The following is a 16,672-nucleotide window of genomic DNA, read 5'->3' as shown; positions in this document are numbered from 1 at the left end:
CTGGAGGCATCTCTCAATGCTTTTGCAGTCATACATATTATCTTGTTAGTTATCACAAACACTATCAGTAAGGCTGTAAAATGTATTCCAGTACAATTTTTTATTTTCAGTTTCTGTAACTGGGGGGCAAGGGAGGGGAAGGTTCTATATTTTCTCCCACTCCTGATATTTGCACTGATATTTGGGTAAAATTTGGGAAATGACTGTTGTCTAAACTAGGAGAGCCTGGTTCCATATAATGTTTTGAAAAGAAAGGCGGGGGTGGGGGGGGTGGGACGGACATTACTGCATCCCCTTAGGTCAGCCTGAACTATTTAACTTTAAGAACTGCCAGTGGGGAAGGGCCCTATTAGTCCCTTCCTGGCTCCTCTGCCTTGCACAGTATTAGGAGAGCTATCTCTCCTTTGAGAGATTTGACCTAGGGAACAGGAAAATGATCTGATCAAATTCCACCAAACCACATTCCCTCCATTCCCTCCACGATTGCAGACAGCAGCACTCAGACTGTCACGACTATGTGCGGTTGAAAGTGCTATGCTTGTTGAGTTCCTGTGGGTATAAGGAAATGGGCAAAATTAGATTCAGGCCAAGGTGCCAGGCTTAACACACCCCTTCCGCTCCAGAAAGCCCAGAGAGATTGTTACTGCCTACAGTAAAGAACCACACAGTCCGTTCTACCCAGATCATTTAGAACTTATTTTAAATGAACCCCACCCAAACCCAGTAAAATCAGCACCTTCTGTCTGCCTTGAGGGCTTGAAAGAACAGATCAGGGCCAACCTCCTGCTTACCCAGAGGACTCTGGTGAGCACCGCAGTTTGCCCTGACTCTCCACACAGGAAGAGCGGTGTCTCCCTGCAGTGGATGTGGGAACACTGAGCAGCCAGTCCAGGAGAAAGCATTACTATCGGTTATGAAGATGAGCGATCAGCTCGTGTCAAGGAGCAGGTGGCTAAATGAGGTGCACAGGGAGTGCGGTGAGATTCAGGTTGGAAGAAACAGGAGGGAAAATAGCCCACGATACAAAACCCCCAAATATAGCCTCTTTTATGTGAATTTTTACAATTGGCATTTACATTATACAGTTAACTTGGAATAATGAGAAATGTAAGGAAATTACCGAATTAGTGAACAGCGATTAACTCAGACGTAAAATTGTATCATCTAAGTGGAAGGTTGTTTTACATAGCGGAGGGAAGATATTACTAAAACCTTGCCCAGTCTGTCATCACCTAATTGAAATCTGTTCGTTTAGTATGCCCCATCCTTCAGAGCACATAGTTCATAATTTGAGAGAGCGTTATCAGTTAATCTAGTTATTTTTTTTCTTATTCTTCTTTTGAATTCCAGTAAGACTGTGTGTGGCACATTACATTCCCTCTAGAATTGTGTGACACTCAGAAGAGTAAGTTTGTCTGTTCATTAACCTGTGAACTGTCAGATCCCTTTGAAGAGTGAAAGGAGCAAGTTGCTTCAAGGTTAATGCTTGTTTGTCAGAGAGGATGAACAGGCCGAGAGGCTCGAGACTTGCCCTGTGAAACTCTGCACTGTATGCAGATGCCAGGTCCGTGTGGCCAGGAGGGAGGCTGCAGAGCAGGCTGGGTCACCTCTGCTGATCACTTCCTCTGGTCAGGAGAAGGCTTCCTAGCAGTCAAGTGGGGGGCTGGCGTAAGTATATTGGGTTAACTTCCTAACAAGGATTCAGGAGCAATATTAAAATATAAGAAGCTGTGAGTGGTTTTCAGTAGTTTCCGTGGATTTTTACTTTCAACAAGAAAGCAGTATTGATTTCATGCATTTCATCCAGTGGATGAAAGCTTTCATTGAGTTGGAAAGCATTTGACTTTGTGTGTGTTTGTGCACCTGTGCACAGGCACATTCCTAACCACAAAGCAAGGATAGAAGCTGTTTGTTATTCTCCAGTGTAAATGTCTCATGGATATACAATTGTACGTCAGTTGAGCTGACGTACAGGCGTTGAGCTGAACAGTCCCTGGTTTGATTTTCTAGGTAAACCAAATCTAAGTTCTACTTCATTCTCTGGAAAGTGGTACCTCCTTAATTTTGCTGTAATTCTTCCAGGCTCAGTTGGAGCTAGCCCTAAGGAGCAGGTACAGGGTCTGAAGCCAATTCAGAGTCTCCTTTAGTCCATGCTCTGGTACACTGTATGTTTACATAGTGTATCTTATTCTGTTATCTTTGGATTCGTTATGATGGAAGTTATTTTCTTCAACAGATTTTCTTTTCTTTTTACCCCCAGGTATATTCGAATAGTTGGGACTCACAACACAGTGAATAAGATTTTTCACATTGTGGCTTTTGAATGTATGTTTACAAACAAAACCTTCACTCTGGAGAAGGGGCTATTAGGTAAGTGTTACAATTAAATTTCTGTGTATACACTTAGATATTTTATCTTCAAATATTTTGTTATTCCATTAACTCATCTTAATTCACCTCTTAATCAGCTTTGACTAAGAACTCTGGTTGATTTGAATGCCTTATGGCTGAGTGACATAGAGAAGGCTTATATATTTAGTAGTCAAAATAATAATTCCAGTAAACTTAAAAGAATGTAAATATTGTACTAGTAGTTAAGAATTGACAGTGTTCTAGTGATTCATTCAGATTTGCTGTGTGGGGAATGCTTATGATAGGCAAAGCCTCTCAGACCAAAAGCTTTTCTATATTTAATGGTAGGTAGGATCAGGGAGGAAGTTGCTATATTATTGATCCAATGCTCCTACTTTCCAAGGCTATGCAGGTAGTTTGGCCTCTGATTTGATATGAATGGTGTGCTCAGCTGTGAGAATATCTTCTTTTCATGGACACAGCAGTCCATATTTGCCCTACTTTGCCAAATTCACCTCAAGAAAATGCCTGCATATAAATTTAAATAAGACCAGAGTAACTAAATTATTGTAATGAAAATTAAGTTATCTTGTGGGAAATATGGCCTGGCTGATCTTTCGAAAGGGCATTTTAAATTTTGTTTAGTTGTCTATTTGGTTGTTTTCTGTTATGTTTTGTTTTTGCTTTTGTTTTAGGTAATATTTAGTCTGGTCTGTGTATAGTCTGTCCCAGGTCTTAACATTCCAGATACCATGAGGGGCTTTTCCTGTCTAGACCTCTCTTATCCATGGCCACAGGTTTTTGCTCATTTCCTATCAAGATCATAGTTTAACTAATTAGATCCTTGAATCTGTGCCTTTACTGCCACTTTCTTTGAAAAGGGACTCTATGTTCAAGTGGAGGGATAAGATGCCAGTGCCTTGGTATACCTAAAGAACTTTACCTCTACAAAGGGACTAATTTCTCCTCTCCTCTCCAAGTCCTGTTCATGCTGGGACACAGAACATATTGACTGTGTCCTAAAAATATGGTGAAAACTAGAATGGGAAATATGAGAGTAACTTGCAAATGTCTACTAATTCTTTGAATGGTCAAAAGTCTAAATTTTCGTAATGCCGTGTGTTTCCTAAATGTAATCCTTTACTTTAGGGAAATTGGGGAGAGTAATATTAATAAAGTAGCAGGAGTAGAAATTGTCCCAATGTATAGAGAACTTTCAGAGCTCAACTAAAATAAATAATTTGATTTTAATTTTGCTATGGATGTAAATTTTAGTATTAAATATAAATGTTGATAATCTTTGTGACTTTTAAGTCATTTGAAAGTTAGTGCTGGAGCATTACCTGATATTATCAAGGCTTTTGACTCCGTGGAGGGTCATAGAATGGTGACGATGGGGTGTTTGGGGGAAGCCACTCCTTTTCATCTGCTGCCCAAGTTGTTTTATAGACTAAGCTTCACTGTGTATGTGATTGTGTAGTTAGGGGCATCCTTACTGAGAAGGATCTTACTAGAAACCAAACCACCTGCAGTCACAGGATGTGTAGAGCATTTGGCTACTGGCTTCAGCCCAGTGCACTGCATTTTGAGCATGCTGTATAGAAGGCACCTCTCCCTTCTTACTGGCGAAGAACAGGTTTGTGGACACTGTAATTATCAAAGAAACAGCTCTATCTGGCATGAAAGGCCATTGCAGGAATGAAGCTTGGGATCAGTTGTAGTGAAGGATGCTGTTGTTGGTCTGTATGTTTTGTCTAAACTGAGTTAGTCAGCATTATCAGAAGCCGTAATAGTCTCAGACATATCAGTGGATGAAAGAAGATTGCAGAGATGCAAGAAGTGTTTTTGGCGTCTGGTCAAATACTTTTCTTCAAGTCCTCTTCGATGATGCTCACAAGTTTGACCGCAAAGAGCACTGCAGTCATTTGTCTGTCATCATCCCTCCACCAAATAGGAGCACATAGGCAGATATGTGTGTGTACCTGTCAGCAGATGGCCTGCAGCGGGACCCCCTTTGGCTTTTATTTTACTATCTTACAGCGCAAAGTTGCCCCCATGCTGGGCAGTCAGGGACATGGTTTGAGTTGTGAAGGAGTGTAGGGAGATTTCATTATTCTTTGTCTGACATGACAGCTCTGCTGAATTTACAGGGGTATTTGAAGTAGTAATGGCCAGCTTTCCATGTTGGTGATCTCAGGTGCATTTTAACTGCACACAGGCCTCAGCCAGCCACTCTACAGGGACCTCCAAGAAAGGAGTGGTCCTCTAGTGGGGCCACAGTGTGCGTCAGAATCACCTGGAGTTATTTTTAAATTGTAGCTGCCTCCTGCTGCCTCTTTCCTATGAAATATGCGTCCTCCCTTGAGAACCACTGATACGAACTTCAGGTTTTCACGGGGGAAAAAAGTAAAGCTAAAATAATGTCATCATGAATAACTAGTAGGGTATCAAGCTCTACTCTTACATTTCAAGATTCAGAATTTCTTTCTTTCATAGTTCCTTGGTCTTTGTTTCATAGTTCAGGCTACTCTCATTAGAGTAGTACTCTCCTAATAGGCCTTAAAATTACTTTAAAAATATTTGTGTTGTTTTTTAAAATCAGATTTTAATGTTATTACTTAAAACGTATAATGATGTCAGGAAAAACATAAATAAAAATAACCACACTAGCCTCATAAGATTTTAGTCTTCTTTTTCCACGAAAGGGTTTCTTTCACATTTTTGTTGACAACATGTCATTCTTCATGCTGCTTCACTTGCACAGACTCCTGGGGAAGCTTTGAAACCATGTGGGTTCATACATCCATGGGAATGGGGCCCTCCTCAACCACACTGACCAGATCTGGGCGTCAGACTCTACCCACAGCACTTCTCCCACCTTATCTGCTGCTGCCACCACAGCCCTTTCTCATTTGGTGGCTGCTTCTGGTTGGTGCTGGGATGTATTCTTGCCTGGGAGAATCTTGCCTCTTTGTTAGGAGGCATTTGTAGGAAACTCTAACCTGTCTTACTGCTGATGCATAGAAGGAATGTTAGAAGAGATATGACTGCTATTTAAACATTAAACCTCTCAAAAAATGTATTTGCTTTGCCGTGGCACTCCACTTTGTGATATGTGTGTAGCATTTGCCAAATCCCTCCCCTTTTTTCATAATAATTGCCAAAACTTCCTTTTCATTTAATCTTGTATTTAAGTTCACTTCTTTGAATACCCTATCAGTTATTCAAGTAGAGAGAATAATATCCACCACCCAGCTTAAAGAATTATCAACTCATAGACAACCTGGTTTTATCTGTATACTACCTACTTCCTCCCCACCAGATTATTTTGAAGCCAATTCCAGACACTTTATCATCTTATCCATAAATATTCCAATATATATCTCTATTACGTAAAGCCTCCTTTTTGTAGCCATAATCACAAGATCATTATCATACCCCAAAATTGAACCGTTATTCATTATGAGTATTAACTCAGTGTTCAAATGTTCCTAATCAAATCAAAGTCTGGAGTGAGTTTATGTGTTTTCATAGGTTGTTTAAATCAGAATTCAAATAAGGTCCACACTATCAACAAGTAGCTGTTATGACTCTTAAATCTCTTTAAATCTGTAGGTTCCCTTACATATGTCTGTCTCTGTCTTTCTTTGTTTTTTCCCCTCTCTCTAATTATAATTTATTTGTTGAAGAAACTAACTTTTTGTCCTGCAGAGTTTCTAACAGCCTAGATTTTGGTGATTAGATCCCCATGGTAACATTTAATGTGTTCCTCTGTTGTATTTCTTGTATTTAGTAGTTAGATAGAGGCTTAATCTGATTCAGGATATTTTTGGTTTTGTTTTTTGTTTATTTTTTGTAAAATGCTCTATAGATGGTGGTATATGTCTATCAAGAAGCACAGAAAATCTTTGATTGCCTCTCGCTTTTGGATAGTCCCGTCCATTCATGATTATTTCCTAAATTCATTCTTTCATAATTTGGAATTGCAAAATGGTTATATTCTAATCCTGACATTTCTTCTTTGTTTAGTAACTAGAAAGAGAAAAACTTTCCTGAACACTCATTTGGTAATCCTAAAATGCAGTTTGTCCAGGAAAAGTAGGATAAATGTTATATTCTTTCTTCTTATTTACCACTTTTCAAATTAAAGAGGTGGTTACCTAGCATCCTCCAAAGGTGACCAGTGAAGTGTGATTGTGGGGGGTTTTTAGGGGGAGGAGGGTGGAAGGGGAAGTACATATTATTTTGAATTTATGGGATTAAACAAATTGGACATCTTTTAATCACTTGCGGTTATTTTTATTGATATTCAGATTGTCCCCATCTTTAGCTTCTTCATATTGGCTCTTGAGTCTTTCTGACATAATCTCAGGAGTCCTCAGTAATTCCTTGATTTCTGGCGTGGCACAATGTACCAGGTTCATCTTGTACATTTATTGTCCCTCATCTGGAATCAGCCATTTGTGCAAGAAGCCCTGGTTCCCTCAAGTGGGAAATGACATGTGGAAACCTCAGCCTAAGCACTTCCTATTGGGTTGGTCACTATTGCTAGGCCTTTTCAGTGGACAGAAGTAGGAGATACATGCACATATATTTATTTATTTGTATATCATATATTCAACAGGTAAAATATATCACTAGTGCCTGCCGACACTTCTAATTAAAATTCAGTACACAAAGTTTTTGTTTAACCTTTTGATCTTCCATCTCCTTTTTTCCATACTGAAAATCTTGGTTACTACTGATGAAGCACAATTAATTTGCTTTGTCTTCAGTACATGAAAAATAGTCTCAGAATTACATTACTAGTAGTACCTTAAGCCATATGATTACTGAAAATAGTTTAAGATTTTTGCAGTTACCTTTAGGGCCCTCAAGGTATATCCCACTAGAGATGTACAGTAAAATTACTGTGTTTAAAAGTCACTTAAAATAATTCTCTGGGTGGTCATGCCACTATTTCAGCATACAGATAGATTCATTTGTTCCATTTTGCTTTCAGTATTTAGTGATTGCCTTTAAATTTTTTTGTTTTATAACTATGTAAAATATACACATAATTCCAAAATCAAATATACAAAGCTCTTGTATTTAGAGAAATCCAGTTTCTATTCCTGTCCCCTCTACTCATGTAGGTAATCTCTTTTTCCCCTTTAGTTTCTGGGGTTATCCGTTTTAAAAAAAAAAAAAAAGGAAAATAAGTAAATATATGTAATTAATATTTTGTATCCTCCCCAGCATTCTTAAATAATTAGTAGCTTACTATATGCTATACATTCTTTCTTTCTTTACCTTGCTTTTTTGTACTTAACACTTATCCTAGAGCTAACTATGTAGAAAGATATTCTTTATTCCTTTTGAATAACTGTGTGGTACTCATTAGTGTAGATGTACTGTAGTTTATTAAACCAGTCCTTTATTGATGAACATTTGGGTTGTTTTCAGTCTTCTGCTACTACAAATTGTGCTGTTGCCTTTGGGATAGATTCCTAGAAGAGGGCTTACTTGATCAAAGGGTAAATGCATGTATAACTTTGTTAGATATTGCCAAATTCACCTCCATAGGGTTTATCACATTTTAAAACTCTCATTGGCAATATATGATAATGATTGTTTCCCCCACAACCTTGCCAATGGAGCATATTGTCAAACTGCTGGATTTTTGCCAGTTTGATAGGTGAGAAATTGTATCCCAGTATAGTTTTAACTGCATTTCTCTTATGAGAGAAATTGAGCATCTTTTCATATTTTTAGGGCCATTTGCATTTCTTTTTTCCTTTTTAAATAGCTCTTCTCTTCTTATGAGTCTTGTAGATGAATAGAGAACATGCTTTTAGTAAGACTTGGGGGAGCAGTAAGTACTTAACGCTGGTACTAGAGTGTGGTATTTAGCATTACATGAGCCTGGTTTCCCTTCTTAAGGTCTCCTGGTTCTTCTGGAAGACATAAGCTCTCATAAGTCGCTTTCCATCCTTATCCTTGGCTCTACCTCTGCTTAAGAGATAGTAACTAGAGCATGGAGCTGTAGGCTCAAAATTCAAGGTTTTTTTAATCCTTTCAGAGAGTAAGAAAAAACTTCCGTTACCAGCTTTAGGCCATTAAGTATTACCTCTGTGTCTACCAGCATGGATCCAGGAAGACCGGTGGCTTTTTTTATTCTACTTCCTTGTTAGTAATTGAGGTAGGGCCACCAAACTAAGCAGCACAAGCACAGGAACTCTTTGTTGCTGAAGCTCTGGGAACGCTCACTACTGCTGCCACCAGGAACTCTGCTGTCTGAACAGGAACATTGGAGTCTGTATTCATCTGCCACTGTGCTACCTGCAATACCATCAGAAGCATCCTCCTCTCCTTCATTCTCACCAGTTTCTTCTATTGGTAGAACTTCACCAAAAACAAAGCTGGAGGGAAAAAAAAAACCCACACCAAGCTGGCAAGCTTGGGAAATGTAGTTTATGGAGCTTTAGCCTCTGACATACGTTGTAAAGCAAGGGAGTGAATGGAGCTGAAAGCAGATAGACAGATGATGAGTGCAAAGGCAGAAAGTGTAAAAAGGGCTCCAGTCATCAGGGGACTTACCATCTGATTCAAAGCAGCTGGATAAGACCATTGGCAAGGCATAGAAATATGTGGAGTGGAGAACAACAGACAGAGGCACAAGCAGAGTGTGGAGAAAGGTTAAATGTTTAGTTGGGCTGTGAAGGAACCCAGCATACTTTCTTGCCTTGTAAAGTAAGGTTTTATAAAGAATGGTATTTTGAGCTGGCCTGGAAGAATTTAGTAAACAATACAGAGCAATACAAATGTGCTAATTTACATAGTAACAAAAATGGCTGATACTTGTTCCCAGCTGGAGGCAGGAAATAGAAAATAGGTGGCCTGTAACTGCTACTGTCATCTAAAAGTATTTTGAAGTAGCATCTTTAGAATTCTGTAAAGTCCTGGGAAGGGAAACAGAGTTGGAAATCTGCTGTGAAGGGCCTTTGGCATCCACTGAACCAGGCATATGACTTCTGTGCTTAAAAAAATGTGTCCTCTGGAGCAGAAACAGAGATTTGGGAGTGAGGGAGTTCATCATGGGGTGGAGGCGTTAGAATGTGACAAAGAAGCAAACTTGTTGGAGTAACAGAGGGGCCCTAAAGACCTTAATTCAGAGAGTTTTCTAAAAATAGCACTATTGAGTCTGGACTAGTCTAGACCAAGAGAATTTCTTTTCCCAGCCTGTTTCTATAACCAGATATCAAGGCTGGTTCTAATTGTCAGTGAAGCTTAACTTCTTTATCTACTGTAAATTACTTGGCATTAAACAGACATTTATTAAGAGGCTGCCAACCAAGTGTATCTTAGGCACTGGGGATAGAAAGATACACAGGTGCAGTTTTTGCCTCGGAGGATCGTATGAGCTAATGAAGGAGAAAGACACTTAAATAGAAGGTGACAACACAGTAAAATAAGTCATCTCTTGGGAGAATTCAGCAGATGCTGTAGGAACACCGGAACAGGAGCACCTAAGCTGAGTTGGGGGATGGTGTCACAGAAGACCTCCCCATAGAGGTGATGAAGCTCCTTAAGTCTTTTTAAGGAAGAAGATGGAGAGTCAGGGGAGAATCACATAAAATGGTCAGTGTGTACAAAGTGTGTTAGTGTGTTATTTATCTCTGACCAATTTCAAAGCCAATGCCCCTTCCAGTGGACCACCCTGCATTTGGTGGAGGGGGCAGTGGAGTAAGAGTTAGAGTTATTTGTAGTCTCTCACCCTTTCCCTGGAGAAGATTAAGCATTATTTTCTCACAAGGTCTTAGAGTTTTAGAAAAATTCAAATAAAATAAATACCCCACAATAATGCATAAAGAACATAATACAGTTTGTTTGCTTCCCACCTTGGGGAGCCCCTATTTTCAAACAAGAATGGGCTACAGTTTTTATGTGTGGGAGACAGCAGGCGGATGATTAGAAAGTGACCTTCTCACAGTCACTTAGGATTCTTAATTTAGTATGTGGTCCTTTGTGTATATTTAAATTTCATTCTCTTTTTATACCTGTTCTTTTGTTGTTTTTGTTTGTTTGTTTGTTTGAGAATAAAGACTGCCTGAAAAGTTTTTATGGCTCTTATCTTACAGAACTTATGTGTACATTTTACAGGATTGAATTTTTTGGATCCTACTTGCATATCCCCTTGTTATAGCAGGAATATAGTAGGGTGTGTATGTGTGTCCAGGGTAATGTAAATGTGCACAACTTTTTAAAAAAATTATTTATTTATTTATTTTTGGTTGTGTTGGGTCTTCATTGCTGCACGCGGGCTTTCTCTAGTTGCGTCAAGCGGGGGCTACTCTTTGTTGTGGTGGGCAGGCTTCTCATTGCAGTGGCTTCTCTTGTTGTGGAGCACGGGCTGTAGGCGTGTGGGCTTCAGTAATTGTGGCATGCGGGCTCAGTAGTTGTGGCTCGCGGGCTCTAGAGCGCAGGCTCAGTAGTTGTGGTGCACGGGCTTAGTTGCTCTGCAGTATGTGGGATCTTCCTGGACCAAGATGGAACTCATGCCCCCTGCATTGGCAGGCGGATTCTTAACCACTGTGCCACCAGGGAAGTCCCACAACTTGTTTTTAAATGGGACATCATGGCGCATGTATTCAACATGACGCAACAATATCACTTTCTCACAAACCATGGTTCTGCCTCAGACTGGCATTATGAATAGCCAGGTTGTAATCAGCGAGATGTTTCTCTGGCACTGACTGTGAAAGATATTGCGGTGGCCAAGGGGACGTAAAATCTAATTTTGTTGGCCTAGTCACTAGTTCAGTACCCCAATCCTCCAATCCAAAACCAGGTAGGTAATTTTTAATTTCATATTTTAAGTAGGTAATACAAATGTTTATTCTTATTCCCCCCTTTTATTATTAAACACATATTCAGATATACCTTTTTTTAATTAATTTTTTTTAGATCTTTCAATGCATAAAGAGCTTTCTCTTGATTCATTTTTTTTTACATTTGTGCAATATTCCATTGACTAGAAGTGCTATAATTTATTTAACCAGTCTCCTTTGATAGACATGTGGGTGTTTCCAGTCTTTAATTATCAATAACAATTCCATAATGACCCATTTTATAAATAGTGAGGTTGAATCAGAGATGGTTCCAATAAAGCCTGAAACAAACAAAAAAACCCATTATTACTCCCAGGGCCAGCTATATAATTTGCAGGGCACCGTGCAGAATGAAAATGTGGAGCCCCTTGCTCCAAGGGTAAGAAACAAGTGCATTAAAAGTATTTTAACAAAAAAAAAAGTTTTTTCCTTTCTTTTTCAGTCTTTCAACCTCGTCTGTTGTTTTTTATTTGCTATTTAATGTTCTAGGTAGAGAAAAATTAAACTTTTAAATTGTAAGCATGTATTTTATTGTTTGTCTTTTTATTGTGCAATGGTGGTTTTAAATGTAAATATAAGAGCATTATCTTCTATGCAGAATCGCCAAAATTACACAATTCACATTTGCTGTTTGCTAGCCCATATATGTATATGTATTAATTTTTACTAGAACAGTGGAAATTCTGCACAAAACTATATTGTTTTTATTTCACTTCCTAATTCACACGCATTCTACCAAAACCCCCTACTTTTGACTTACTCAGTAATCTTCCTTAACAAGGAAGGACTGAAACTAACACAATATTGTAAACCAACTGTACTTCAATAAAAAAAATAAAATGAAGGACTGAAGGGAAAAGGAACTACGAGTTGCCCTATCTTTTCAGCATAAGCATTTGGCTAACATAGGGAAATAACGAGAGTGAAAAAGGATATGATGGAATTCCTTGGTTGGTAGTGCTTCTTAGAACGTTGCTGACTTTTTTCTACCTTTGAGGTAGGTTCTGGTTCGACGGGAAAGTGGCCTCTCCCAGCCGTCAGCAGCCCAGTTTACTCAAGCATAGTCACGGCCCATTGACCTTGGCTTTGCTTTGAGTCTCGCTTGGCTTTGCTTTGATTTCCACTCAACCTGTGAGTCCACTGGAATTCTGTGCTTCTGGGGCATGGTGAACACTATACACAAATTGGGGCAGTGGAGAAATGTGGACACATGTATGTCACATATCTCCTCTGTTCACGGGCTTGCTCCATTGTCCCATGAGACTTCATTTTAAAAACATAAGTTCAAAGATAAGATTATTAAGAATTTAAAGACAGGGACAGTGGAGCATTAAACTAAGTGTGGGTCCCTTCTGAGTGCAGGACCTGTCTGAAAGAACAGGTTGCGTGCCCATGAAGCTGGCCCTCATTACCATTTCTATTTAACATTGCCCTGGAAGTTTGGGGTGGTGGGGAGAGGGAATGGGGGAGGAGGTGAAGAACAAGAAATATGTGTGATAAATATTGGGGGAAAGGGACCAAATGTCTTTATTTGCAGATGTGATATGATAATATACCCAAGGAAATGAACTGAAAAATAACTAAAACTAATAAGAACTCTAAGGAATGTAGTCAGATACAATTGTATTTGCAAAAATCAAGTTTTCTCATATACCCCCAATAACCAAGGGAAAATTTCATTCATAATAGCAATACAAACTATATAACACCCAGTAACAGTTCATGAGCGATACTTTTCCTTTATGCCTAGTCCATGCCGAACCGTGTTAACAAGTATCACCCATCCCTGAACCACCTTATGCCATTAGAGATGGGCTTAGGGTCAGGAATAAAGGTGGGAGGCAGAAGGACGATGTGAGCTTATAAATAGTATGGATGTGAGGTGAGCATGCCGGGGAGATCTGCTAGAAGTTTTAAGCTTTTTTTACCCACAAACAACAAATACCTACCTAGGAATAAAGCTAAGAAGTCCATAGGTTCTCTTGTAAAGAAACTATAAATCTTTAAGAAACAGTGAATAATGGAAGGACATATTCTTGGATGGGAAACTTTAATATAGTAAACACTTTGGTTCGTCCCATCTTAATCTACTAATTTAATGCAGGACTACTCAGAATCCCAATTGTGCTTTAAAAAAAAAAAAAAAAACTAAGTTCTTTAAAAATTTTTCCAAGAGAATAAATAAATGGAAACCTCTTCCCCACCAAAAAATGAAGGAAAAAAAAAATGAAATGAGAAGTCTAGTACCACCAGGTATTAAAATTCATACTACGGGCTTCCCTGGTGGCGCAGTGGTTGGGAGTCTGCCTGCCAATGCAGGGGATGCGGGTTCGTGCCCCGGTCTGGGAGGATCCCGCGTGCCACAGAGCGGGTGGGCCCGTGAGCCATGGCCACTGAGCCTGTGCGTCCGGAGCCTGTGCTCCGCAACTGGAGAGGCCGCAACAATGAGGGGGCCGCGTACCGCAAAAAAAATAAAATAAAATTCATACTACATACTAAAGTAGTATGGCATTAATGCAAGAATAAACTGGTAGATACATTAAGCAATCATCCAAACTCTGAATTTTATCTCAGTATATGTAAGAATATAGTGCAAGATTAAAGATGACGTTTCACATCCATGGAGAACAGAAAGGTAATAGCAAATGGTGCTGAGACACTTGACTATTGAAAACACATGAGATTTTCTTCATACTATATACTAAAATAATTTCCTGTTAGATTTCACATTACTCCAAAAGAACTGTAGAGAACTATTAATAACTATTTATCTAATCTCAAGGTGAGGAACTACTTCTTCAGCATAAAAGCAAAGGCAGAAACCATAAACAGAATTCAGAGGTGTTTGACAAACTGGGAAAAAAATAATTGCAACATATAGGACAATGAGTAATTGTCTTTAGTATATATGAAGTACTTTCCAAATAAGTAAGAAAAAAAATGTGAATCCCCAATAGGAAATGTGTACAAACAGCAGTTTATTTAAAAAGAAAGAAAAACACAAAAATCTAAAAAAAAAAAAAAGGCTCTGAAGAAACTAGGGGCAGGACAGGAATAAAGATGCAGACCGCAGACACAGAGAATGGACTTGAGGACACAGGGAGGGGGAAGGGTAAGCTGGGATGAAGTGAGAGAGTGGCATGGACATATATACACTACCAAATGTAAAATAGCTAATGGGAAGCAGCCACATAGCACAGGGAGATCAGCTCAGTGCTTTGTGTCCACCTAGAGGTGTGGGATAGGGAGGGTGGGAGGGAGAAGCAAGAGGGAGGAGATATGGGGATATATGTATATGTATAGCTGATTCACTTTTTGTACAGCAGAAACTAACATACCATTGTAAAGCAATTATACTCCAATAAAGATGTTAAAAAAAAAAAGGTTAAAAAGAAAGAAAAACACGGTAGTCCATAAACTTGAAAGAGTTTGACCTCACTAATAAAAAAATGCAAATTAAAACAAGATACCAGGTCTTCCCTGCTTGTGCAGTGTTTAAGAATCCGCCTGCCAATGCAGGGGACCCGGGTTCGAGCCCTGGTCCGGGAGGATCCCACATGCCACGGAGCAACTAAGCCCATGTGCCACAACTACTGAGCCTGTGCTCTAGAGCTCGCGTGCCACAACTACTGAGCCCACATGCCTCAACTACTGAATCCCGTGTGCCTAGAGCCCATGCTCTGCAACAAGAGAAGCCGCGCACCACAACAAAGAGCAGCCCCCACTCGACGCAACCAGAGAAAGCCTGCACACAGCAACAAAGACCCAACACAGCCAAAAATAAAAATAAAAAATAAATTTATATAAAAAAAAGATACCATTTTTTGGCCTGTTTTATTGGCAAACATTTTAATTAAAATTTTTTTATTTACATGAGTAGTACAGCAATCAGTCCTCAGCAAAACCCAAACAATACAGAAGTACATGCACTAAAATAAAATATTTCTGTGTTTTAACTTGCATTAGCCTAGTTATTACTAAACTTGAGTATCTTTTTATGTTTCTTGGCCATTTCCTTTTTTATTTAGTGAATTACAGTACATCTTCATATTCTTGACAACGTTTTTGTTGCTTGAGTTTTTTATTATTAATTTGTAGATTATGGATATTCATTCTTTGTCTTTTATATATGTTGCACATATTTTCTCCCAGACTGTTAGTTACTTTTAAACTTTGTTTATGGTGTCTTTGTTGTACAAAATTTTTTATTTTGATCCGGTCTTATCTGTCAGTCATTTCTTGTCTTTCTTCTGAATTTTGTGACTTGCTTAGAAACTCCCTCCCCAGCCCAAATTATAAAAATATGCTCCTCTGTAGTAGTTGTCAGTGGTTGGTTGTTGTTTTTTTATTGTTGTATGTATGTTTTTAGCATTTACCTCTTTAATCCATTTAATATTTATTATGTGTATGGTCTGAGGTAGGGGTTTACCCTTATTTCTAAAATATGTAAGCAGTTGTTTTGAAATCTTCTATTATTCCTTCCTTTCCCTCATTGATTTAAAATAGCATATATCATGGATCTGTATATCCTAGATTTTGTGTCACATCATTTAAAATAACTACATCTTAATAATCTATTTTACTGTCTACTACTGCAAATCCACACTCATAGCTATTCTTTTTCTAAATTTTCTAGGCTATTCTTTCAAATTTTCTTTTCCAGTGAACTTGAAAATCAGCTTGTTAAGTTTCATTTTAAAATCCTGTTGGCAAAGATGCTTTAAATGAAAATACTCAGTGTGGGTGAGGCTGTCATGAAATGGGCAGTGTCATATACTGCTGAAATATGTTGTGTCATGTAAGTTTTCTAGAAGGCAATTTGGCAATATATATTGTGTCTTAAAAATACCCCTTGATATACTACTTCTACCTTTAGTAGTTTACCTTAAAGAAATCTTCAGGAAGGACATTTTTTTTACATTAATGTTCAGCACGGTGTTATTTATTTATTTTTGCGGTACGCGGGCCTCTCACTGCTGTGTCCTCTCCCGTTGCGGAGCACAGGCTCCGGACGCGCAGGCTCAGTGGCCATGGCTCACGGGCCCAGCCGCGGTCCCGGACCGGGGCACGAACCCGTGTCCCTTGCATCGGCAGGCGGACTCTCAACCCCTGCCACCACCAGGGAAGCCCTGTTATTTATGATAAGCAAAAAGTTGAAGGACTACAAATGTCCAACAATAGGGGCATAATGAAATAAATTCTGGCACATTAGCATATCAAAATTTCTGTATAGCCATTCATAACATAGGGGAATAGCCATAATATAATGTAAAATAAAAGTAGGGGGCTTCCCTGGTGGCGCAGAGGTTGGGAGTCCGCCTGCCGATGCAGGGGACGCGGGTTCGTGCCCCGGTCCGGGAAGATCCCACATGCCGCGGAGCGGCTGGGCCCATGAGCCATGGCCGCTGGGCCTGCGCGTCCAGAGCCTGTGCTCCGCAACGGGAGAGGCC

The 16,672-nt window shown here is 39.2% G+C and overlaps 1 protein-coding gene across 5 annotated transcripts in view; it reads left to right on the top strand.

Annotated features, from left to right (window-relative positions):
- Window positions 1–16,672, top strand: part of BTBD9 (BTB domain containing 9) — a 414,901-nt gene that overhangs the window by 266,328 nt on the left and 131,901 nt on the right. For all 5 annotated transcript variants that reach the window (XR_009542943.1, XM_060162769.1, XM_060162768.1 and 2 more), the window contains one exon: window positions 2,261–2,370. Coding sequence is in view for 4 of the 5 variants with exons in the window: in XM_060162769.1 (XP_060018752.1) it covers window positions 2,261–2,370 (110 nt within the window). In the remaining variant the exon portion in view is untranslated. The remainder of the gene's footprint in view (window positions 1–2,260; window positions 2,371–16,672) is intronic.

The sequence above is a fragment of the Lagenorhynchus albirostris genome, chromosome 10 (genome assembly GCF_949774975.1).
Source record: "Lagenorhynchus albirostris chromosome 10, mLagAlb1.1, whole genome shotgun sequence".
Classification (NCBI taxonomy): Eukaryota; Metazoa; Chordata; class Mammalia; order Artiodactyla; family Delphinidae; genus Lagenorhynchus; species Lagenorhynchus albirostris.
The sequence above is the reverse complement of the archived record's forward strand: the minus strand, read 5'-3'. Positions and strand labels throughout refer to the sequence as shown.